At 43.0% G+C, this 26,112-nt stretch overlaps 2 protein-coding genes across 3 annotated transcripts; one reads left to right on the top strand and one right to left on the bottom strand.

Annotated features, from left to right (window-relative positions):
* Positions 1–831: 831 nt before the first annotated feature.
* On the bottom strand, positions 832–9,373 carry fbxo7 (F-box protein 7). 2 transcript variants are annotated; one of them, XM_034197965.1, is made up of 10 exons: positions 9,249–9,373; positions 8,233–8,355; positions 5,174–5,483; positions 4,357–4,569; positions 4,109–4,244; positions 3,941–4,024; positions 3,767–3,859; positions 3,491–3,667; positions 1,834–1,868; positions 832–1,696 (listed from the first exon to the last, which is right to left on the bottom strand). In XM_034197965.1, the coding sequence occupies exons 2-10, from the start codon at positions 8,352–8,354 to the stop codon at positions 1,412–1,414; spliced, it is 1,455 nt and encodes a 484-aa protein (XP_034053856.1). In that variant the 5' UTR covers position 8,355; positions 9,249–9,373; the 3' UTR covers positions 832–1,411. The 2 variants fall into 2 exon arrangements, with proteins under 2 accessions (XP_034053856.1, XP_034053855.1); XM_034197964.1 differs by having other exon boundaries at positions 3,767–3,862; positions 9,249–9,371.
* Positions 9,374–10,174: 801 nt separating this feature from the next.
* rtcb (RNA 2',3'-cyclic phosphate and 5'-OH ligase) lies at positions 10,175–19,896 on the top strand. Its single transcript, XM_034197963.1, has 12 exons — positions 10,175–10,418; positions 11,247–11,325; positions 11,411–11,478; positions 13,640–13,739; positions 14,872–15,028; positions 16,238–16,394; positions 16,474–16,633; positions 16,841–17,016; positions 17,437–17,625; positions 18,440–18,550; positions 18,760–18,879; positions 19,524–19,896. The coding sequence occupies exons 1-12, from the start codon at positions 10,326–10,328 to the stop codon at positions 19,629–19,631; spliced, it is 1,518 nt and encodes a 505-aa protein (XP_034053854.1). The 5' UTR covers positions 10,175–10,325; the 3' UTR covers positions 19,632–19,896.
* Positions 19,897–26,112: the final 6,216 nt, after the last annotated feature.

Here is a 26,112-nt window from a genome sequence, read left to right as displayed (position 1 = left end):
TACAGCTAAGGCTTACATTAGGTCAAATGTAGGCTTTTAAACCAACTTTTAATATTTTAAAATACCGGATTAAATAACAGAATCTATCAGAAGAGTTTCGGTGCCTCGTTGGAGAAATTAAACAGTTATTTAAGGTGTTTTATTACCTGTCTGCTGCTTTAATCTCGGTCATTTTACGTCCGTTGGAACAACTGTGATAATGTTGTGACTGGCGTAATGACGTCAGGTTAACGTCAACGGCTATTTTATGTTTTAACCGTCTCTAAATACTTATAATTACAGATTAAACGGTGACAAAAAACATCTGTATTTCCCCATCAGATCACATGATTTAGCGGGTGACACATAGGGGTGACAGCATTCTTCGTCACACCGGTGTTACACCACTCTAAACTCCGCCCGCCTGAAAGGGAACCTCTTCGTCTGGTAAACAAACGCACCCTTTGTTTTAAGACAAAAGATGACGTCATTGTCTCATGATCTCCCGACCGTGGAAACAATATGGATTTAAAGAGACCTTATTTTATTTTATTGAATCATCTGATTTAAGTTTAGGTCAAATATATAAAATAAAAAAGTCAAAATTTGGTATAAAATAATAAAAAAAATACATATATTATATCAGTAAATAACATTGGACTCCTTTGTTTACTTTCGGAACACGGTGACATCACTATGCAACACCTGCACTCCTATTGGCTAGTGCTTCAACACATTGTACGTGATAGGCTAAAGGGGCGGGACATCTCTGAGTAGGCTGACCAATCACAACAGAGCTAACCAATCAGAGCAGAATGAGGTCCAATAAAAACATAATAAAAGACGGCAAAATAGAAATGATTATTTTATTAAAAGAAGTTACAAAACCCTCCGTTCTGATTTATCTGATTTATTACCTTTAAAATTGACGCTAATGTTAATTATAAGGGTCATAATGAGTTGTAAATAAAGACTCTTGATGTTCAGATGTGTGCCGTTTTATTTCTAAGAAGACGGTCGTCAGATGAACCCTTTGTTTTATTCAAATAAGTTACCAAACCCTACTCATGGACGCGGGAAGGGGGGGTGCTCAGGGGGCTGCAGCACCCCCCCCCTCGCACCCCCAAACGTGGCGCACCTACAGTGTAAGCGCGCCACAGTTTCGCCGCTGTGAGGCTCTACTAGCACCCGCACCCCCAACCTGACTGACTTCCCGCGTCCCTGACCCTACTTATCTGAATTAAACATTGACGCTAAAGTTAATTATGAGGGTGATAAGTTATAAATAAAGACTCTTGATGTTCAGATGTGTTACAAAACTGCTTTATCTGAATTAGTACCTTCAACATTGAGGCTAATGTTAAATATAAGGGTCATAATGATTTATTTGTTGTCATCTTTATTCCCTCTTCAGATGAAGCCCCTCCTCACGTCAGCCGGCCTCCACCAGGCGGCTCTGGGTCTCCCGGGATGCAGGTCTGGAGGGGGGGGGGGGGCCGTGGATCGGGTCGTATCGGGGGCGGGGGGGCAGCAGGAGGAGGGGCCGCTGGTCGTATTCCCCCCCGATGATGCCTGGGGGGAGGGGGGGGTGCATCGGGTGGGGGTGGGGGTGCATCGGGTGGGGGTGGGGGTGCATCGGGTGGGGGTGGGGGAGGAGACGAGGGTGATTGTGACGCCAAAGACGTTCCCTTCGTTGTTTGTAGTGTTTTCTGTAGAACTGGGAAAACAAAGAAAAACGGTTGCATTTTTTATTGTGAAATTGCTATAAAATATGTTATAAATTAGATCAACATATATATATATATATATATAGATACACAACTATTTATATAAAATGAATTATATTTGACTCACCTCTTTCCAGTCCGTGTCTCTGCTGGCATCTCGAACTGAAAACACATTTCAATAAATATTAATATATGTCACAAAGAGGCCATACAGGTATTATTGATAGATATTAAAGTGTCTCACCTGTGAGGTCTCTGTGCACCAGGTGAGATATTAAAGTGTCTCACCTGTGAGGTCTCTGTGCACCAGGTGAGATATTAAAGTGTCTCACCTGTGAGGTCTCTGTGCACCAGGTGAGATATTAAAGTGTCTCACCTGTGTGGTCTCTGTGCACCAGGTGAGATATTAAAGTGTCTCACCTGTGAGGTCTCTCTGCACCAGGTGAGATATTAAAGTGTCTCACCTGTGAGGTCTCTGTGCACCAGGTGAGATATTAAAGTGTCTCACCTGTGAGGTCTCTGTGCACCAGGTGAGATATTAAAGTGTCTCACCTGTGAGGTCTCTCTGCACCAGGTGAGATATTAAAGTGTCTCACCTGTGAGGTCTCTCTGCACCAGGTGAGATATTAAAGTGTCTCACCTGTGAGGTCTCTGTGCACCAGGTGAGATATTAAAGTGTCTCACCTGTGAGGTCTCTCTGCACCAGGTGAGATATTAAAGTGTCTCACCTGTGAGGTCTCTGTGCACCAGGTGAGATATTAAAGTGTCTCACCTGTGAGGTCTCTGTGCACCAGGTGAGATATTAAAGTGTCTCACCTGTGAGGTCTCTCTGCACCAGGTGAGATATTAAAGTGTCTCACCTGTGTGGTCTCTGTGCACCAGGTGAGATATTAAAGTGTCTCACCTGTGAGGTCTCTCTGCACCAGGTGAGATATTAAAGTGTCTCACCTGTGAGGTCTCTCTGCACCAGGTGAGATATTAAAGTGTCTCACCTGTGTGGTCTCTGTGCACCAGGTGAGATATTAAAGTGTCTCACCTGTGAGGTCTCTGTGCACCAGGTGAGATATTAAAGTGTCTCACCTGTGAGGTCTCTCTGCACCAGGTGAGATATTAAAGTGTCTCACCTGTGAGGTCTCTCTGCACCAGGTGAGATATTAAAGTGTCTCACCTGTGAGGTCTCTCTGCACCAGGTGAGATATTAAAGTGTCTCACCTGTGAGGTCTCTGTGCACCAGGTGAGATATTAAAGTGTCTCACCTGTGAGGTCTCTGTGCACCAGGTGAGATATTAAAGTGTCTCACCTGTGAGGTCTCTGTGCACCAGGTGAGATATTAAAGTGTCTCACCTGTGAGGTCTCTCTGCACCAGGTGAGATATTAAAGTGTCTCACCTGTGAGGTCTCTCTACACCAGGTGAGATATTAAAGTGTCTCACCTGTGAGGTCTCTCTGCACCAGGTGAGATATTAAAGTGTCTCACCTGTGAGGTCTCTCTGCACCAGGTGAGATATTAAAGTGTCTCACCTGTGTGGTCTCTGTGCACCAGGTGAGATATTAAAGTGTCTCACCTGTGAGGTCTCTCTGCACCAGGTGAGATATTAAAGTGTCTCACCTGTGAGGTCTCTCTGCACTAGGTGAGATATTAAAGTGTCTCACCTGTGAGGTCTCTGTGCACCAGGTGAGATATTAAAGTGTCTCACCTGTGAGGTCTCTCTGCACCAGGTGAGATATTAAAGTGTCTCACCTGTGAGGTCTCTGTGCACCAGGTGAGATATTAAAGTGTCTCACCTGTGTGGTCTCTGTGCACCAGGTGCCTCCACAGCGACGCGTCCTGGCAGCAGATGTTCAGGTGTTTGCAGGTGGAGGAAACGCTGAGCACTGATTGGACGTTGAGCAGTCGGAGGACTCTGAGCAGCAGCTCGGGGGGGAGAGCGGCGAGGCCGAACACCACCGGGAGAGACATCGCTGATAACAGACAAATATAAAGATTATATATTGATTAATAAACACCACACTCCAATTAATAAATAAATAACGTTATATATATTTGTGTACGTCCTGTACCTGCTCGAGCTGCAGCGATCAGAGGATAAGAAATCTGATCTTTGAAGAGACGAGACAGTTTGCTCAGGTCTTTGAACGCAGCGGCTGCACTTTCTCCTGAAACACACATTTAATATATTATTATTATGATCATTTTCACACATCTCTGCATTAGAGTAGCTGTAATAACAACACCTCTCCACTGGGGGGTGAGGAATCCGTCCGGCTTCACACACAGCTTAGGGACCGTGTCCACTTTCTCCCCCACCTTCAGAGTGGCTGCAGGGAAACACAGAAGAAAAAGAAAATCAATAATGAAATGTTATGACCTCCTAACGTTCGTAAAATAATTAATAAACTGACCGTTGATGACGAGTTCAGGGCCCATGGTTACTGCCAGCACCATGACTCGGCTGTTTTCGCACAGAGGGTGAGAATACTGCAGCTTATAGACAGAAGGAGACCTCCATCCTGCAGGCATCTGACCTTTAGCACAGTCCTACACACACACACACACACACACACACACACCAATTGAAGTATATATAGTTCTCTCTAAATCCCATCCTGTAACCGGGTAGATTAGCGTGGTTGAGTCTGCGGGCTCTCACCTGTGGCAGGAATCCCGTCTCCAGCATCAGCAGGTGAGCGGCCACCATGACGGCGTCAGCTGGGCAGGAGGGGGGGGCGGAGACGAGGAGGAGCTCCAGAGAGAGAGGAACCTGCCCCCTCGACGCCTCGCTGCACAGCAGGGGGTCCCAGGTACAGGGGCGGGGGGGAAAAAACTCCATGGGGGGGTCCGCTGCTGCAGGAACAACACTGGGCTGAAAGGGAGAGAGAACAAATGTACCTTAATCTCAGAAACATTCATGCACACAACGATTCACATTCAGGGACATCTAAAAAGCACTTCTTGGTAGGGCTGCTCGGTTATGGCAAAAATCATAATCTCGATTATTTGGGTCAATAATTGATATCACGATTATTAAAAACGATTATCCATTTACTTTGAAAACATCAATTTATTGGAGAAAAAAATGTGAACATTATGAGTTGATTATCCTGAACTTTAACTCAACTGATTTAAAAAAAAAGTAATAATAAAAAAATAATCGCTTTATTTCGATTACGTTGTTTTCGTAATCGTTGCAAGCCATAATCGCGATTAAAATACGATTAATTGAGCAGCCCTACTTCTTGGGCCAGGACTCTCTTGAAAAAGAGATAATTCATTTTTAATGTAGGGCTGGAAGATTAACGTTAACTGTACGTTCAGGGGAACATGTTTCTTTGCCGTTGTTTTCTCCGTGTACTTCCCGTTAGCTGGGTTGTTAAAAAAAAAAAGTTGGAGCAAGCGGCCGATAACACGAGGAAACTGCGTGATCAATAAAGCACGTTTCATCAGATGATGCCACAGGTAACTCTCACCTGGATGGAGGTCATGGCCGCCGACTGCTGGTTGTCTGAGGAGGAGCTGCAGGATTTAAAGGAGGAGGAGGAGCTGCAGGAGGTGAAAGATGAGGAAGATGATGATGAGGCGGATGAAGAGGAGCAGCTTTGGTAGATGGGCGTGTTGGAGCTGCAGGAGGATTTGTTCTTGGAAGGATTTGTTCCGTCGTTGTTCGGCAGCAGGACGCAGATCAGATCTCCAGACACGATGTCGCAGGAAGACAAAGTCGTCCCGGCCACAGAGAGCAGCTCGGAGCCGTTCAGAGACAAGCTGAAGGCACTGTCCGACCTGAGGCCACAGAGAGAGACGTTAGAGCAGGAAGTGATGACGTTAGAGCAGGAAGTGATGACGTTAGAGCAGGAAGTGATGACGTTAGAGCAGGAAGTGATGACGTTAGAGCAGGAAGTGATGACGGAATCTTTTGAGAGAAAAACCCAGAAATCTGAGAAATTCCTCAGATTTTTCTCAATATTTTCTTTATCATTAAAAAAATATATTTGAGTTGTTCTTCTAATTTAATAAATCATACAGATACAACATTAAAAAAACTACCAAGAAATTAAACAATAATATATATTTCTTTAATAATAAAATAAAAAACATGGAGACAGGAAAAGAAGTCTAAATAATTTAATAAATAGGGAATTATTATAATTTGTTTATTTATTTATTAATCGTATCTCTTTGCATTCGCACTGTTTCTGTTTGTTTTACAAATATGAACAGTATAGAGGTATAAACATCATAAACAGTAGAATAGAGAAAGTAAATCAGGTATAAAATAGCCCTTTCTCTGGGGTCTGACCCGAGCCCCCGGGAAGTGCGCTCTGTGCCCAACATTCGTAGTGGCCAAACGGCAGTACTGCAACTCCCGTATCAGTCCGTGACGTCACCCGGCCCAGAAAGACTTCCCCCATTGACTAACATGGAAAGAGACGTCTGTAAATCAGCGGATAATTTATTTTTAACTAAATAAAATACCTATCTGATAGCCCTTAATAGAATCATTAGGTCCTTAAAGTTGTAAAATGCACTAAAAGCTGAATCTAGATTTATTTTCTCTCTCCATTCATTGTACTGAGTGGGAGCTCGGGGGCGGGCCTTAAGGGGCGCATGCTCTGTGAGCGCACACTCCAAGGCCCCCGGGAAGTGCGCCGGACTCGGAGGAAAATATTCGTTGTGGACAAACGGCGGTACTACACTTCCGTAACAGTCGCTGGGCCCGGAGTCACTTTTTCCCCATCGACTTACATGGGGAAAGAGACGTCTGTAAATCGTTGGATAGTTTTTTTTAACTAAATAAACGACCCAGTGTGAACACTTGTATAGGGACGTTAGCAGGGAAACAGTAACGGGTCTGAGTGATAGAAACTGACGATGTACAGAGAAAGAATTAGGCCATGGCATCCATTCGGATTACATTAAAACATGTGCCTATAAATCCACCTACCTCAGCCGCTTGGGTACTTTTGTATATGAATTTTTAATCTTTATAATCATTTGTATTTTCCAAGTTCTATGTTATTCCGTAGTTTAAACAGGAGGGATATGTTGGAGAAATACTGTTGTCTCCACTCTGTGGGTTGTTTTAATGCACTGGTATCATGTGTGGCTCTGAGACTGTACGACCTTGCTGCTGCCTCCTCGAATGATAACAGAAGACAGGCTGTTTGTCCTATTCTGAGGAGGCAGTCTCCGATGTTATCTCACATTGTTGGGAGTCCAGAAGTCACAGATGACCCACCCAGTTGTCCCATCCCCTTCACCTACGGCTGACATTCCGACACCCGCAGCCACCGTCCTTTTACGGCTTTACTCTCCGTGTTTTGGACGATATAGGCCTGATGTATTTTGCTGTTCCTTTGAGCAACATACCTCATGTGTGTGAGTTAACCCATATCCTTCTTGCAAGAATAAATTAGAACCTGATCATTGATTCTCAACCTGGTGTCGAGTAGGGTTGGGAACCGAAACTCGGTTCCAGATGAGAACCGATAAGAAAATGCCGGGTACCGGGTACCCATACAAAATACACAATTTTGGTTCTGCTTAACGGTTCCTAAACGCGGTAGACCCTGTATTCCAGCGGGTCCGTCTGCACCGCGGTGCTGCGGTGACCCGGTGGAATACAGGGCGGACCTGGAGAATCACAGAACGGCCGGTCGTCAGCGGGCCGTTGACGGCCGGCTCCGTACGCTGACGGCCGGCACCGCCCTTCATTTTTTTAAACGGCATCATATAAATTGCGCTGACAGGCGACAGAGGTCCACAGTTGCCCCGCAGCGATGCTCCCCCGCCCTCCCGTAGACATTTCACGAGCTCAGTCACTTCATAACACCAAAGATAGGTCGCGGTAAACACTCTGAAGTGAGGCTCCACTACACTAAAAAATAAAAAGACAAGGCACAGTGTAATGCCTGTTAATAGCTTGCCACAGGCATAGCTCAGTTAAAATAAAGCACAGCTATTGTGCAATACATTTGAATTGCATGTATATTTTTTAGTAACAATTTCAGTTAAAGCTTTTAAGAATAAATATATTTTTGTTATCTAAACGTTTGACCTCTTTATTTTACAATTTTGGAATCGAAACGGGGAATCGATAAGAACCGGAATCGATAAGCAGAACCGGAATCGAAATCGGAATCGATAAATTTCAAACGATACCCATCCCTAGTGTCGAGTGATATTTTCCCAACACCCTTATTAAAAACATTCGGTCCTCAAGTTGTAAAATGTGCTAATAACGTTATTCTGAGAGTTATTTCCCTCGGCATTATGAACGCGCGTCTAACCCACGGGACCGCGCCGCCCGGCACGTTCACGTGACGAGTTCAGCACTACATGAGATTTACCTTTACCCATGGACGCACAATAACAACGGATTATAGGATTATATGAATACTTTCGTGACGTTTCGCTCTCTCAAAAGTTGGGCCATTTTGTCTTCATGCGCCAACGAGCAGCTCTCATAGGAAAGAACGAGACCCCGCCTCCCACGCTGAATCCAGTTCTTATTACACATCCATGCTCTGACCTGAGTCCATGTGCAGAAAGCAGCGTCTCTCTGATCAGATCCGAGAGGTCCTTCAGACTCGGATCTTCTCCGGATAATTCGACGCGACTCGTCTGACGCAGGATCCGAACTCTCAGCTTCATTCTGGAGACAAAGAAACATGAGGGGGGGGGGGGGGGTTACCTTGGTTGCTGATTGGCTAACACAAGCCAAAACATCGTTATGACATCACAAAGTGGCCAAAATCTGATCAGCTCATTTTCAGACAGGTTTTTATAGAAATGGATCAAAAAGAGAGAGAATCTTTGTTCCTGAAACTTTCAGAGTCTCTTTCCACAGAGGGGACACATGGAGAAGAGGATTTTGCAGAATAGGTCCCCTTTAATATTCAGTTAATGAACAATAGGAAGCTACACTTTGGAAAACCACACAGGACAAATAACAACAACACATTAATACAAAATAAATACAAATAAAATGGGCACAAATTCAATAAATGTATCAGAAGTGTGTTATAATATCTAGTTTGTTATTTAATAAGAATTAATTAAATATCCACTTTTACATTTTCTGATGAGTCATTAATGCTGTTTTAAGTCCGGTTTATTCTCTTAAAAACAGACTAAATGTAATAATTAGGCGCAAAAACCAGATTTAAATTAATTTAATAACATGTAATAATCCGTTAATTAACCTTAGCAACATAACGTTTGAAAAACCACAACACATTAATGCAAAATACAATAGAAATAAAACAGGCACCAATTCATGGATTAAAGCAGACGTTTGTTATAAAGTATGGCTTGCTATTTAAGGAGAATTAATTACATATTTCGTTTTCCATCAAATTTGATTTGTTATTTAAGAAGAAAAAAATGCAACGTTTCGTTTTCGTTTCTCCTAAAACGCTAACGTTTTTAAAGTTGCTGCGTAACAGTGAAGCATTACTAGCTAACTAACTGAATACCAGGCTAGTTAGTTAACTTATGTAACCAACATTATGTTTATAAAAGCTGCCAAAGCTGTAAAATACTTACATGATGAATTAAAGCGATTCAGTCCAGCTTGTTTTAGGACATTTCTCCGATAAATCGCATCTGTAAACAAACAGCTTCAAACAAATACAGTTTGACACACAGAGGTTCCGGTTGGGAATTTCAAAGTAAAAGCAATGTTAGAATTATATCCCAAATTAAAGTAGTAAAACCACTAAATGTATCACATATTTTTTATGAATGTTTTCTTTAATATATTATTGTAACATATATGTCTTTAAATGTGTTAATTTACGGGAAAGAAAGAACAAAATATGATTGCAAGCTTTTGTTTTGAAGCTTGTACTTGAAGTCAAGCTTCTCTCTACAACTGGTTTGACTACAACTACGGCAAGCGGGTAGAATCGCTCTTTATACAACACGCCGGTTCTAGATAACATAATAACTGTTTTTAACATCACTTCTTTAAAATCCACTAAATTAGACTGTTTCAACAATATCTTAAAGGTTATAAAAGCTTTTCTTTTACATAAAGAGTTAAATAATGTAATGCGTCATGCCACATAACCAAGATAATTTCAAAATAAACCCCTTGTGTCAAACCCAAAGGTAATAAAAATGGTTAATTTATCTCATATTTTCAATAAATGGTAGAAAAGTCTCTTTATTAAATAATTATAACATACACGTTTTCAAATGTGTTATATTGAAGAAAATAAACGTCAAAAACGGATAGCAAGCTTTTGTTTTGAAGGCTAGTAGTCAAACATCCGCTTGTACTTGAAGGCTCGAATTATACTACGATGTATTTGACTACATCTACGGCAAGCGAGAAGATACGTTTTTAACTACAACACACTGCCTCCCGACTTCAATACTTATAAAATAATATCATATACTATTGAGTGTTCAATTTCAATAAAAATCCCACAATTCATCTGCTCTTCTTAAGTAGAAATGTCATACATCATGCCAAAGAACCAAACGCGTTTTCTTTAAATAGCTTCCGAGCTGCCGTACCTCAGTGACTACTGACACTTGGCGTTAAACAAACCGGTGAAACGCAGCATAAAAATAGATTTAAACTCTTTAAACATCTAATATATTCTCCCCACAACAATGAGTCGCAGTTATAACGATGAGCTGCAGTTCCTGGACAAGATCGGGAAGAACACCTGGAGGATTAAAAAGGGTTTTGTTCCAAACATGCAAGTAAGACACACTTTTAGCTGTTAGCATGTTAGCTCTCAGTTATGTATACAGGCAGTTAGCACATGTTCTGTAGACTTTAACCTGCAGATAAACGCCTATAAACATACCATAATACTTGTGTTAATGTAGGCACAATAATCAGTGAAAGTACCCCCTGAAATCAGCTGCAAATTAAAGTTAAAACCTGCTGACGAAGCTCAGTTGTGCAAATATTAGCTTTAATATGACTAATAACGTAGCTATTAAAGGGTGTGTCCTAATATTGAATCAGTAAACATGTGGAAATGTTAAAAATAGAATCTATTTATTGACTTCATATGCATCCTACATAATAGTTAAACGGTATTTAATTAACCATGTTAAGTGTCACTAATAAAATAACATGGCATAATATTTCCAAGACCATCAAAATGTATATTTATAACACTATACAGTAACAATAAGTAGATTATAACACAATAAACGTAAGGTTGTGTCAGTCTTTGGTATATATATATTCACCTAAATATAACAAAGAAAAGCAACACATTTCCATCTTCATTTGGCTGGAAACTGATTTGTTTTTCCACTTTTTCCTAAAAAAATGCAGCTTTTAGAATAATTAATATCAATTAAACCAACAGTGCATATTTAAAACACCATCTGCAGCCAGTGTTCTTCAGCTTCCACGTTACCATTAACCACGAAAACAGCATGTTACCGTTGTATTTGAATGAGTTGTTTTAATAATAATAATAATAATTCCTTACATTTATTATAGCGCTTTTCCAGATGCTCAAAGCCCTTTACAAATACACATTACACATACTTTTTGATTGTTTGCGTCAGGTCGAGGGGAACTTCTACGTGAACGAGCCTCTGGAGAAGCTGATGTTCGAGGAGCTTCGTAACGCCTGTAAAGGAGGAGGTCAGCTGCGGTTCGCCTCACACATTGAGCTATTCAATCACAGCAGAGATGAACTTTAAATGTATGTATTGCTTCTGCTCTTCAGGTTTCGGAGGGTTTCTCCCCGCCATGAAGCAGATCGGGAACGTGGCGGCGCTGCCCGGCATCGTACACGTGAGTATCGTTTTAACGAGATTAATTGGAGGATTTAAGATAAAATAAAATAAGATGAACCTTTATTAATCCCTGTGGGGAAATTCAGTCGTTTAAACAGCAACAGGATAAGGATGAACAACGGCACAGATTCACAGATTAGAGATTAATACAATTATTTACAGTTGAAGGTGGGGTAGGTGATTCCCTTCAGAAACACTTGTTATATTCCATGGAATTCTCTTAACATCCGATAGCGATGAATACAAGAAGTGCTTTGACAATAAATCCATACAAAAACATCATCAGTGGAAGCCGTGGCGCTGTAGAAAGCTCGACCAATCACCTGAGCCGGCTGAAGTAACTGGATGGCCTACCTGCCTGTCAGCCTTCCATCGGGGCACAGACTGATCTCTGCCCTCATTGGTCATGTGCTCGTGTGTGTTGGAGGAGGGGCTCTGTGAGGAAGGGGCAGATTTGTTCCGGCTGTGTATTTTCAAATTCTAGCCACTCGAGCCGGTTTCTCCAAAATGACCTACCCCACCTTTAAAATAAGAAATGAATTAAATGAACATATCAGAATCAGGTTTATATCCAGGTAGGTTAACACGTACGAGGAATTTGACTTGGTGTCGTGGTGCATACATAAAAGTAAAACAACAATAAAAAAAACACAGATAGAGAACTATTATAAGAACACTATAATAACATTAAAAATACAAAAATATAGCAGTATTTACAATGCAATATAATAAAATAAAATATGTGCAGTAATAATAAAAAAACAAACAGATATCAGGGCTCGACATTAAGGACTGCCCGATGGCCCGGGGCCATCTAGTATTTAGCTCGGGCAATGAACCCTCACCTGCTGGTTGCCCGATCGGGCAATCTATTATGCCAGTGTCATGCAGCTCGCGGATCAGTAATGAGTGACCCGACAGTAAAACTAAACATATCTATAACTAGTTCAGGTAGTTTGAGAGGTAACTAAAATAGCTACGTGTGATATTCTAACCTGAAGTGTGTGTTTTGTCCGCTCACCGCTGCATGTGATCATGCAGAGCTGCGTGTCGACCTGTCAGCAGCAGCTGATCTCTCTCCCGTCAGATTAGACTTCACTCGCGTTTATGTCCATATCGATCAGATCCAGCTAGTTCTAGCTAATGCTAGGACTACCTGCTTATTAAAAGACACCTCAACAATAAGCGTCGCTATGCAACTGGGTGAGGCCGCAAAGTATAGCGCAGCATTATGCATTTGTTTACATGCCCACCGGAACCCCGAGGCATTACCAACAGATCAACGCACAATCAACCATCCAGGACATCTCTTTCTCCACATTAAGTGTTAGACATTAGAGTTGACTCTTCATGTCTGTCACATACTCTTCTTGTCTGTCACATAAGTGGCGCAACTGAAGCGGTATTCCGCTAAAGGGAAATTATTTTGACCGGACATTTTGACCGAAGAGATTTAGATTTGCCGGCTAACGGGAACTCTGACGTCGCCATTTTGTGTGCTTGGCGGATGCCAAGCACACTCGGCTCCTCTCGACTGTTGCTCCGGTCTGCTCGGTCAGCTTCCGGATGAGGAGGCATTCGTTCGACCAACTTACAGTAGATAACATTACAAACATTTTTAACAGGGGCCATAACAGTGTAAATAATGTTTGTTTTGGCAGTTATAACTGAATGTAATGTTTTCTACTTTTTTACATCTGGGAAGGCATTTGCCTTCATCAGATGGAAAGTGTCTTGATCAACAACTTTAGTATTTCTTATGCAGGGCATGCAAGCGAGCAAACACAAACAAGAACAAACAAACAAGTGAAATTAAGAATAAAATTGAAATTGTACAATACAATATTGTGGTGGTTCATCTTATAATTCAGTCTAGAGAACCAGACAGCATCTAAGACCTGCACAAATCTAAATGTTCTAGAGGGAGGCCCCCCAAACCCTTCGTGCGTCATTTAGTCCGCGAGCATTTTTCAGGGCAATCTCTACTGGGCTCAGGGCCATCTGTAAATTAGCTTAGATGGCCATCTCCCAACATCCTTAATGTCATGCACTGGATATTGTGTACATTAATGTAAAGCATATATACATATTAAAGATATTAGATTTATTGGACCGTTAAAGCTTCACACTGAATTGTACGTTGTTTATTTCGCCCTCAGAGGTCCATCGGTCTCCCGGACGTTCACTCTGGATACGGGTTTGCGATCGGAAACATGGCGGCCTTCGATATGAACGACCCCAACTCCGTGGTTTCTCCAGGTAAACACGCTTTTATAACTTTACTTATACGATGTTATTTTATTCTCGTACAAAGATGAATTTTTTTTTAGAAAATCCAAGATAACCTTCGTAAATTCACGAGAAAAAAACGTTGATATCCTCCGAGATAAAAATAATAAACGTACAAAGAAAAACAGACTTAAAAATATCAAAAATTCTCAGAGACTAAAGTCCCAAATGTATGAGAATAATGTAATTTAAAAACGTGTGTTTCTTTTACATTAAAATGATGAAAAACATACTGATTTACGAGAAAATATTTAAACATTCTCAGAAGATTAAAGTCCCAGATTTACGAGCAAAACACATCTAAAATTGTTTTGCAATTTTTTTTTTTAGCCTTAATTTTATGCCATAAATTCTGAGTTTTTCTTGGAATATTATTATTGTATACTTATCTCTCTCTCGTAGTGCAGTGTAATGAGTTACTTTCTACCTGTTCATTCTGCAGCTCTAAACGATGCTAACACAGTATTCATTTAATAAAGGGGCTCTTTGTCGCCCCCTGCAGGCGGCGTGGGGTTTGACATTAATGATGCTAACACAGTATTAATATAATAAAGTGTCTCTCTGTCGCCCCCTGCAGGCGGCGTGGGGTTCTTCATTAATGATGCCAACACAGTATTAATATAATAAAGTGGCTCTCTGTCGCCCCCTGCAGGCGGCGTGGGGTTCTTCATTAATGATGCTAACACAGTATTAATATAATAAAGTGGCTCTCTGTCGCCCCCTGCAGGCGGCGTGGGGTTCTTCATTAATGATGCTAACACAGTATTAATATAATAAAGTGCCTCTCTGTCGCCCCCTGCAGGGGGCGTGGGGTTCTTCATTAATGATGCTAACACAGTATTAATATAATAAAGTGTCTCTCTGTCGCCCCCTGCAGGCGGCGTGGGGTTCTTCATTAATGATGCTAACACAGTATTAATATAATAAAGTGCCTCTCTGTCGCCCCCTGCAGGCGGCGTGGGGTTCTTCATTAATGATGCTAACACAGTATTAATATAATAAAGTGGCTCTCTGTCGCCCCCTGCAGGCGGCGTGGGGTTCTTCATTAATGATGCTAACACAGTATTAATATAATAAAGTGTCTCTCTGTCGCCCCCTGCAGGCGGTGTCGGGTTTGACATTAACTGCGGCGTGCGGCTGCTCAGGACGAACCTGGATGAGAGCGACGTTCAGCCGGTGAAGGAGCAGCTCGCTCAGGCTCTGTTCGATCACATTCCTGTGGGGGTGGGGTCCAAGGGGGTCATCCCCATGGGGGCCAAGTAAGAACAACTCACCTGAGTTTACCTTTTTATACCTGAATTTTCCTGTCTGGGACCAGAAGGAGGCTGGGGGTTTATTGGTCTCTTTGTTGCCCCTCTCACCTGTCTCACCTTTCTCTCACCTGTCTGTCTCACCTGTGTTTAGAGACCCGGAGATGGGGGTTTATTGATCTACGTTACCTGTCTCTCACTTGTCTGTCTCTCATTAGGGACCTGGAGGGGGCTCTGTAGATGGGGGTGGACTGGTCTCTATGTTACCTGTCTCACCTGTCTGTCTCTCATTAGGGACCTGGAGGAGGCTCTGTAGATGGGGGTGGACTAGTCTCTATGTTACCTGTCTCACCTGTCTGTCTCTCATTAGGGACCTGGAGGGGGCTCTGGAGATGGGGGTGGACTAGTCTCTATGTTACCTGTCTCTCACATGTCTGTCTCTCATTAGGGACCTGGAGGAGGCTCTGGAGATGGGGGTGGACTAGTCTCTATGTTACCTGTCTCTCACATGTCTGTCTCTCATTAGGGACCTGGAGGGGGCTCTGTAGATGGGGGTGGACTAGTCTCTATGTTACCTGTCTCTCACATGTCTGTCTCTCATTAGGGACCTGGAGGGGGCTCTGTAGATGGGGGTGGACTAGTCTCTATGTTACCTGTCTCACCTGTCTGTCTCTCACCTGTAGGGACCTGGAGGAGGCTCTGGAGATGGGGGTGGACTAGTCTCTATGTTACCTGTCTCACCTGTCTGTCTCTCACCTGTAGGAACCTAGAGGAGGCTCTGGAGATGGGGGTGGACTGGTCTCTATGTTACCTGTCTGTCTCTCACCTGTAGGAACCTGGAGGAGGCTCTGGAGATGGGGGTGGACTAGTCTCTATGTTACCTGTCTCACCTGTCTGTCTCTCACCTGTAGGAACCTAGAGGAGGCTCTGGAGATGGGGGTGGACTGGTCTCTATGTTACCTGTCTCACCTGTCTGTCTCTCACCTGTAGGAACCTAGAGGAGGCTCTGGAGATGGGGGTGGACTGGTCTCTATGTTACCTGTCTGTCTCTCACCTGTAGGGACCTGGAGGAGGCTCTGGAGATGGGGGTGGACTGGTCTCTATGTTACCTGTCTCACCTGTCTGTCTCTCACCTGTAGGGACCTGGAGGAGGCTCTGGAGATGGGGGTGGACTGGTCTCTATGTTACCTGTCTCACCTGTCTGTCTCTCACCTGTAGGGACCTGGAGGAGGCTCTGGAGATGGGCGTGGACTGGTCTCTGAGGGAGGGCTATGCCTGGGCGGAGGATAAGGAGCACTGTGAGGAGAACGGACGGATGCTTCAGGCCGATCCTAACAAGGTGTCGTCTAAAGCCAAGAAGAGAGGCCTTCCTCAGGTACAGACCTCCCCCTCAATCCCCACCTTATTTACAGGTGTATTCATTAATTGATTAATAACCGTCCCTCTCTCTGCAGCTGGGAACTCTGGGAGCTGGAAACCATTACTGTGAGATCCAGGTCGTCGAAGAGATCTACAACGACTACGCAGCCAAGAAGATGGGAATCGACCACAAGGGACAAGTGTGTGTGATGATACACAGCGGGAGCAGGGGCTTAGGACACCAGGTGGCCACAGGTACACACACACACACACTCACACACTGAGACACATACAGACATACAGACACTGAGGCGCACATGCACACACACATACAGACACACACACACACACACACACACACACACACACTGAGACACACACAGACACACAGAGAGACACACACATACAGGACTTCTTCAGTGAGTACACACTCACACTTTAAAGTAACTCTCCTGGTTGTAGACGCGTTGGTGGCGATGGAGAAGGCGATGAAGCGCGATCAGATCGTGGTGAACGACCGTCAGCTGGCCTGCGCTCGCATCCACTCCCCCGAGGGCCAGGACTACCTGAAGGCCATGGCAGCCGCCGGGAACTACGCCTGGGTCAACAGAGCCTCCATGACCTTCCTGACCCGACAGGTACACACACATACACACACACCTCTACCTGGATCAACGATCAATGATCCACAGCATGTGTGATGACCTAGAAGAGCATCAGGACTGTTTGAGGCAGATGATAGCTATGTGATTAACATGATGATTCAGCCTCTATGGAGAGAGACATCAAGCATGCTCATTTCTGACGTGGAGCTAATCTGAAGTAAACATTGAATACTGCTTTCTACTCCTCCATCTTGTGACTGTGTAACTCCCTCTCTTGATATCAGCATGTGAAGGACACTGTTCAGGAACTAGTTGATGCTCTGTATGTGATGACTCCTTCCATTCTGGAGAGGATCACAGATACATGGATCCTGAGGCTGAAGATCAAGCCGGAGACCAGGGACATGTTTCTAACATTCCCTAACCCCCCCCCCCCCTCCTCTTTATTTCCAGGCGTTCGCCAAAGTGTTCGTCACGACTCCGGACGACCTCGACATGCACGTGATCTACGACGTTTCTCACAACATCGCCAAAGTGGAGGAGCACATGGTGGACGGGAGGCAGAAAACTCTCCTGATCCATCGCAAGGGGTCCACCCGAGCCTTCCCCCCCCACCACCCCCTCATCCCCGTCGACTACCAGGTCCCTGAACGCATCACACCGCCTCTTAACGAGGGTCTTAACGAGGGTCTTAACAAGCTGACGGATAGTTCATTTGTGAATTTGATTCTGTTAACGAGTGTCTTCCTCAGGGTCTGAACAAGGGTTTTAACGAGGGTCTTAACGAGGGGTCTTAATGAGGGGCTTAACGAGAGTCTTAACAAGGGTCTTAACGAGGGTGTTAACGAGTTAACGTAGAGTTAATTGGTGAATTTATGTTCCTGTTAACGAGTGTCTTAACAAGCGTCGTAACGAGGGTCTTAACAAGCGTTGTAACGAGTGTCTAAACACGGGTCTTAACGAGTGTCTAAAACGAGCGTCTTAACGACGAGGGTCTTAACGAGGGTCTTAACGACGAGGGTCTTAAGTATCTTAATGAGGGGTCTTAACAATGAGGGTCTTAACAACGAGGGTCTTAACAACGAGGGTCTTAACGGGAGTCTGAACAAGGGTTTTAACGAGGGTCTTAACAACAAGAGGCTTAACGAGAGTCTTAACAAGGGTCTTAACGAGGGTGTTAACGAGTTAACGTTAGAGTTAATTGGTTAATTGATGTTCCTGTTAACGAGGGTCTTAACAAGCGTCGTAACGAGGGTCTTAACAAGCGTCGTAACGAGTGTCTAAACAAGGGTCTTAACGAGTGTCTAAACGAGGGTCTTAACGAGGGTCTTAACGAGCCAACGTAGAGTTAATTGGTAAATGTATGTTTCTGTTAACCAGAGTCTTAACAAGCATCTTAACGAGCTGACGGAGAGTTAATTGGTTAATTTATGTTTTGTTTCTGTTTGTGTTTCAGCTCACCGGACAGCCGGTTCTGATTGGAGGAACGATGGGAACCTGCAGCTACGTCCTGACCGGCACAGAGAAGGGCATGACGGAGACCTTCGGGACCACCTGTCACGGAGCCGTACGAGATTTAACTAATTTAATTAATTTGCTTTCTCATAAATTTGATATTTGGAATTTAAAAAAACTCGGAAAATAATGGCATTTTTTTCCAGGAAATATTTGTAGTTTTCTCTCAAATGTTCCACTTTTAATTCTTGTACATTTGTATTCTAGTATATTTTAATAATTAATTGATAATTACTTGATCCGTACCTGTGTTGTGTTCAGGGTCGCGCTCTGTCCCGGGCGAAATCTCGCAGAAACATCGGCTTCCAGGACGTTTTGGACAAACTCGCCGATCAAGGAATCGCCATCAGGGTCGCCTCCCCAAAACTCGTCATGGAGGAGGTGAGGAGGGGTTATTTTTTACATCAGTAATTCAATAATTATTGGGTTGTGGCGGCGACTTTGTCACCTCTAACATTTCGGGAAAACGTTTTTGAATATTATTTTTGCGACTCAAAATTGGCACTAAACCTCTTCCGTAACTGTTTTGTTTTCAAGAAAATAATCTTTTGTTGAATTTTTTTTGTAATTTAATCAAATATCATAATTTCATATTTGTAATTTTTTATATATATTACACTAGTTTTTATTTAAAATGGTATTTTTTTTTTACGGAAATGTGATTTTCTAACTCTTTATCCTCACCTAACCCTTCTCATTAGATATTATCCACGCTTTCTTAAAATTGTTATTAGTTTAATTTCAGTATACATTTCTTATTGACAGATTTGTTATTTATTTTCAATGATCTTTTATTTTTCATCACGTTGGCACTAATTGTCTTCCATATGTTGCAACAAATCAAGCATTTTATCTTTTAAACTTCCCTCGGAATATCTTTGGCGTGAATTGGCTTCCGTACTTTGCAAACAACAATGGATTTCTTTGTTTCTCAATATTTTTCTCTTTTTTTTCATCTCTTTGGCATTAATCTTCTTCCATACTATGCAAACACTAATATATTTTTTCTCCCGTGTTTCCTTCAGGCTCCTGAATCGTACAAGAACGTGACGGACGTTGTGAACACGTGTCACGACGCAGGAATCAGTCAGAAGGCGATCAAACTGCGACCGATCGCCGTCATTAAAGGATGAATACTGCACGACGTTAAAGACTTTAACCACTAACAGGAAGCTTGTTAAGGGACAGGAAGCTCGTTAAGAGACAGGAAGCTCGTTAAGGACAGGAAGACTTCTGAGCGGGGAAGCAGAAGATACTTCGCTTTTTTTTTGTTTAATTTCTGGAGTCAAATGAATTTGTTGAAGAAAGGAATTTAATTTCTAACCTGAAAAGAAAATGTAAAAATGTTCTGTTCATGCCAAATAAAAAATATCACTAAAAGCTGAATTACAGAAACACCTTTTAGTGTTCCTTTTGTTTGCCTCTACACAAGTTATGAGATACCAATAAATAATATTTTAGAGAATCCAGTTTCTTTATATTAGTTATCGAGTCAAACTAGGAAATAGCAGAGCCACAGTCGAGATCTCTGCAGGCGACTTCTGCTTCCTTCCGGTTCCAGTCTCCATAAATATACACTGGTCTCCAGTCTCCCTCACCTCTCAGCTCCAGTCTCCCTCACCTCTCAGCTCCAGTCTCCCTCACCTCTCAGCTCCAGGTCTCCCTCACCTCTCAGCTCCAGGTCTCCCTCACCTCTCAGCTCCAGGTCTCCCTCACCTCTCAGCTCCAGGTCTCCCTCACCTCTCAGCTCCAGTCTCCCTCACCAGTCTCCCTCACCTCTCAGCTCCAGTCTCCCTCACCTCTCAGCTCCAGTCTCCCTCACCTCTCAGCTCCAGTCTCCCTCACCTCTCAGCTCCAGTCTCCCTCACCTCTCAGCTCCAGTCTCCCTCACCTCTCAGCTCCAGTCTCCCTCACCTCTCAGCTCCAGTCTCCTTCACCTCTCAGCTCCAGTCTCCCTCACCTCTCAGCTCCAGTCTCCCTCACCTCTCAGCTCCAGTCTCCCTCACCTCTCAGCTCCAGTCTCCCTCACCTCTCAGCTCCAGTCTCCCTCACCTCTCAGCTCCAGTCTCCCTCACCTCTCAGCTCCAGTCTCCCTCACCTCTCAGCTCCAGTCTCCCTCACCTCTCAGCTCCAGTCTCCCTCACCTCTCAGCTCCAGTCTCCCTCACCTCTCAGCTCCAGTCTCCCTCACCTCTCAGCTCCAGGTCTCCCTCACCTCTCAGCTCCAGTCTCCCTCACCTCTCAGCTCCAGTCTCCCTCACCTCTCAGCTCCAGGTCTCCCTCACCTCTCAGCTCCAGGTCTCCCTCACCTCTCAGCTCCAGGTCTCCCTCACAGCGACTGGATCCTCCCTCCAGCCTGACAGGCTCTGAACAGAAACAGCAGAGTCATCAGTAAAAGAAGAGCGTTCACAGAGAGGGGAAGCCCCGCCCCTTCCTGTGGACCAACATGAGCCCTTATTACAGAAACATATTGACGCTCAGCGGAGAGAGAGCAGTCCTTCCTGGTCCTGTTTGAAGTGTTCCATGTTTAACACAGAGTCTCTGAAAGAGGATCCTTAACACGGCCAGACCTCAGATGTGGAATTCATGGAACAATTCAAACGCTATAAACTGTTCGTCTCTCGCTGCCGTACGTTTCCTCTGAAATAAGTTCCCATGGGGACACAGGAAGGGGCGGGGCTTCCCCTCTGTCAGAACAGAATGAACCAATCACAGCTCCTCTCTACCTGAGCAGGTGTGCCAGGTGAGCAGGTGTTTCTCTCTGAGGCTGAGCTACAGTCCAGGAGAGCAGACTCATGGGTTGAAACCAGACTGGTGCGGATCCAGAAGGTTGTTCTGATGGAGATAACAGGAGAGTTGTTTAAAGACAGCGCGTTCAAGTGTTTTAGACGGAAGGAGAGAGACAGGCCTGTAGTTTATAACATCAGACGGGTTGAGAGTGGGTTTCTTTAGGAGAGGGTTTACTCTTGCCTCCTTGACACGGTGACGTGAAGTCATGTGACCGTGCTGTAGTTCCTTTATAGCCCAACATTAGCCTCCTTTAGCTTAGCGGTGGTGACGTGAAGTCATGTGACCGTGCTGTAGTTCCTTTATAGCCCAACATTAGCCGTCTTTAGCTTAGTGGTGGTGACGTGAAGTCATGTGACCGTGCTGTAGTTCCTTTATAGCCCAACATTAGCTGTCTTTAGCTTAGCGGTGGTGACGTGAAGTCATGTGACCGTGCTGTAGTTCCTTTATAGCCCAACATTAGCCTCCTTTAGCTTAGCGGTGGTGACGTGAAGTCATGTGACCGTGCTGTAGTTCCTTTATAGCCCAACATTAGCCTCCTTTAGCTTAGCGGTGGTGAAGTCATGTGACCGTGCTGTAGTTCCTTTATAGCCCAACATTAGCCTCCTTTAGCTTAGCGGTGGTGACGTGAAGTCATGTGACCGTGCTGTAGTTCCTTTATAGCCCAACATTAGCCTCCATTAGCTTAGCGGTGGTGACGTGAAGTCATGTGACCGTGCTGTAGTTCCTTTATAGCCCAACATTAGCCACCTTTAGCTTAGCGGTGGTGACGTGAAGTCATGTGACCGTGCTGTAGTTCCTTTATAGCCCAACATTAGCCACCTTTAGCTTAGCGGTGGTGACGTGAAGTCATGTGACCGTGCTGTAGTTCCTTTATAGCCCAACATTAGCCTCCTTTAGCTTAGCGGTGGTGACGTGAAGTCATGTGACCGTGCTGTAGTTCCTTTATAGCCCAACATTAGCCTCCTTTAGCTTAGCGGTGGTGACGTGAAGTCATGTGACCGTGCTGTAGTTCCTTCATAGCCTAATGTTAGCATTTTACTTCAGAAATCATAAAGTGGTGTTAATATGTGGAGATTATCCTGCTGATCAAAATGTGTAAGTATTATAATTGTTTGTTTGACAGAGATTATTTTATGCAGTATAATATTCTGTCATAACTAAAGCCTTGGAGTTGATCTCGTACATTTAACATTCTCACTTCTTCCCTATTAGGATAAACACTAAACACACAATTCAGCTCACTCTCAGAGATTCATGGATTTTTCAAGAAGTTTTATTATTTTTTTGTGACATAGAAAACAACATGGAAACATTTATTACAGTGATCTTGATCATCTCTTATTTTAAATCGTGTTCATGTTTCGTTCAGATTATTTCCGTCAGCATGAATCCGACATTATTTGTAAAAGAATTAAGCAAAACTTGTGATGCAAAATTCTACTAAAAATCTGATCTGAAGAAAATCTACAACAAAAATATTTGGTAAAAATCTAATCTAAAATCAAAAGCACGTTATAACCTCGATCAGGAAGCGCAACACTTTATAGGCAAAACATATCAAGCACATTTCTTTCCTTAACAAAATTAATCAAAATTCTTATGAAGGAAAATCATTTCTCGATTACAAAACTAATGACTTTGTAATAATGACAATCCTTAATGATACAAGTTGAGCACAGTTCTTGACTATAAAAGCATAAAAAAGATCAAAAGGAAAATGTTTTAATGAGCAAAATAAGTACATTCTTTAAGTACGAAAACAATTCCAAAAGTTTCATGAATTTGGGAAAAAATCCTAAATCACAACAATAATCTGAACACTTTAAAAAAAATGTTCATTAGAAATGCTAAATATTTAAAATTCTTATAAAATAAACACATTTTTTGATTACGTACCAAAGAACATTACTTTTAAACATTGTTATTACTAAATTATGTAAATTCCAAGAACAACATTTTTGTTTCAAAAATCTTATGAATTTGGGAACATTTTAGAAAAAGCAGAATTCTTGAAAATAGCTAAATTCTTACAAAATATAAAACAATTCTTATCAAGTAACAAAATCCTGAACAACGAACATTTATAACAAAACTGAGCTCAGAAGAAAATAAATGTAGCCTACATATAAAACAAAAAACGAATTCTTCCAAAAATAAAAACAAGCACTTCATACCTTATATAGGTATATCTCACTGTCCAGACGAATTGTTGTTTTATAAACTGGATTTAGTTTTATTTGTTAATTGTATTTTTTAAATATGACAAACACCAACCCACGGTGTGCTTGAGATCTATCCAACACCAGATGGTGCCGTCACACATTCCTCCTCTTTGTGCAGATGTCACCACTTTTGAACCAAACATTTGTATTAATACTGATTTTAGGGAGATTTGCCTAATTTTAAATTATATATGTAACATTACTCTGCTACACGTTCCCTGATCGGCCCGGCCTGTCTTTGGTTTCAAACTGCACTCACTGATTGCACTTTTCAAAATAAAACAAACTTGTAATGTTTTTTAAGGATCTTCATCTTCAGAGGGAACCAATGGGCTTGGAATTGACAGGAAGTCAGGAAACATGAGGCACTCACACATTGCTGGTGACGTTCAGAGTAAAAACTATATTTTCTAACGTTGGTTAAAAGCTATAAGAGCTGATAAACCCGTGTGTGTGAGAGGAGCTCCTTGGAGCTGCTACTCTGCTCCCTGAGCTCCTTCCACTTCAGCAGGAACACCCAGGTCATCATAATCCAGCTCAATGTCCTCCTGTCGGCTCGGCCTCCGCCCCCTGGTGGCCTGGAGAGACATGACAGCACACAGTGAGACTTCCTGCATCACTCCTGTTCAATAACACACACTGTTTCATTCAGTCAGTGGAACAACAACATGTTTCAGTCCCTCATCATTCAGTCAGTGGAACAGCAACATGTTTCAGTCCCTCATCATTCAGTCAGTGGAACAACAACAACATGTTTCAGTCCCTCATCATTCAGTCAGTGGAACAACATGTTTCAGTCCCTCATCATTCAGTCAGTGGAACAACACAACATGTTTCAGTCCCTCATCATTCAGTCAGTGGAACAACAACATGTTTCAGTCCCTCATCATTCAGTCAGTGGAACAACAACACTGTTTCAGTCCCTCATCATTCAGTCAGTGGAACAACAAACATGTTCAGTCCCTCATCATTCAGTCAGTGGAACATCAAACATGTTTCAGGCCCTCATCATTCAGTCATGGACAAACAACAACATGTTTCAGTCCCTCATCATTCAGTCAGTGGAACAACAACAACATGTTTCAGTGCCTCATCATTCAGTCAGTGGAACAACAACATGTTTCAGTACCTCATCATTCAGTCAGTGGAACAACAACATGTTTCAGGCCCTCATCATTCAGTCAGTGGAACAACAACATGTTTCAGGCCCTCATCATTCAGTCAGTGGAACAACAACATGTTTCAAGTCCTCATCATTCAGTCAGTGGAACAACAACATGTTTCAGTCCCTCATCATTCAGTCAGTGGAACAACAACAACATGTTTCAGTGCCTCATCATTCAGTCAGTGGAACAACAACATGTTTCAGTACCTCATCATTCAGTCAGTGGAACAACAACAACATGTTTCAGTCCCTCATCATTCAGTCAGTGGAACAACAACATGTTTCAGTCCCTCATCATTCGTCAGTGGAACAACACACAGTTTTCAGTGCCCTCATCATTCAGTCAGTGGAACAACAACATGTTTCAGTCCCTCATCATTCAGTCATGGAACAACAACATGTTTCAGTCCCTCATCATTCAGTCAGTGGGAACACAACCATGTTTTCAGTGCCCTCATCATTCAGTCATGGGAACAACAACATGTTTCAGTCCCTCATCATTCAGTCAGTGGAACAACAAACATGTTTCAGTCCCTCATCATTCAGTCAGGTGGAACAACAACAACGATGTTTCAGTACCCTCATCATTCAGGTCAGTGGAACAAACAACATGTTCAGTCCCCTCATCATTCAGTCAGGTGGAACAACCACATGTTTCAGACCCGCATCATTCAGTCAGTGGAACAACAACATTTTCAGTACCTCATCATTCAGTCAGTGGAACAACAACATGTTTCAGTCCCTCATCATTCAGTCAGTGGAACAACAACATGTTTCAGTCCCTCATCATTCAGTCAGTGGAACAACAACATGTTTCAGTCCCTCATCATTCAGTCAGTGGAACAACAACATGTTTCAGTCCCTCATCATTCAGTCAGTGGAACACACAACATGTTTCAGTCCCTCATCATTCAGTCAGTGGAACAACACAACATGTTTCAGTCCCTCATCATTCAGTCAGTGGAACAACCAACATGTTCAGTCCCTCATCATTCAGTCAGTGGAACAACAACAACATGTTTCAGTCCCTCATCATTCAGTCAGTGGAACAACAACATGTTTCAGTCCCTCATCATTCAGTCAGTGGAACAACAACATGTTTCAGTCCCTCATCATTCAGTCAGTGGAACAACAACATGTTTCAGTCCCTCATCATTCAGTCAGTGGAACAACAACATGTTTCAGTCCCTCATCATTCAGTCAGTGGAACAACAACATGTTTCAGTCCCTCATCATTCAGTCAGTGGAACAACAACAACATGTTTCAGTCCCTCATCATTCAGTCAGTGGAACAACAACAACATGTTTCAGTCCTCATCATTCAGTCAGTGGAACAACAACAACATGTTTCAGTACCTCATCATTCAGTCAGTGGAACAACAACATGTTTCAGTCCCTCATCATTCAGTCAGTGGAACAACAACAACATGTTTCAGTG

Source organism: Gymnodraco acuticeps, unplaced genomic scaffold, assembly GCF_902827175.1.
Source record: "Gymnodraco acuticeps unplaced genomic scaffold, fGymAcu1.1, whole genome shotgun sequence".
NCBI classification, from domain to species: Eukaryota; Metazoa; Chordata; class Actinopteri; order Perciformes; family Bathydraconidae; genus Gymnodraco; species Gymnodraco acuticeps.
This window is presented reverse-complemented; position numbering and strand designations above follow the sequence as displayed.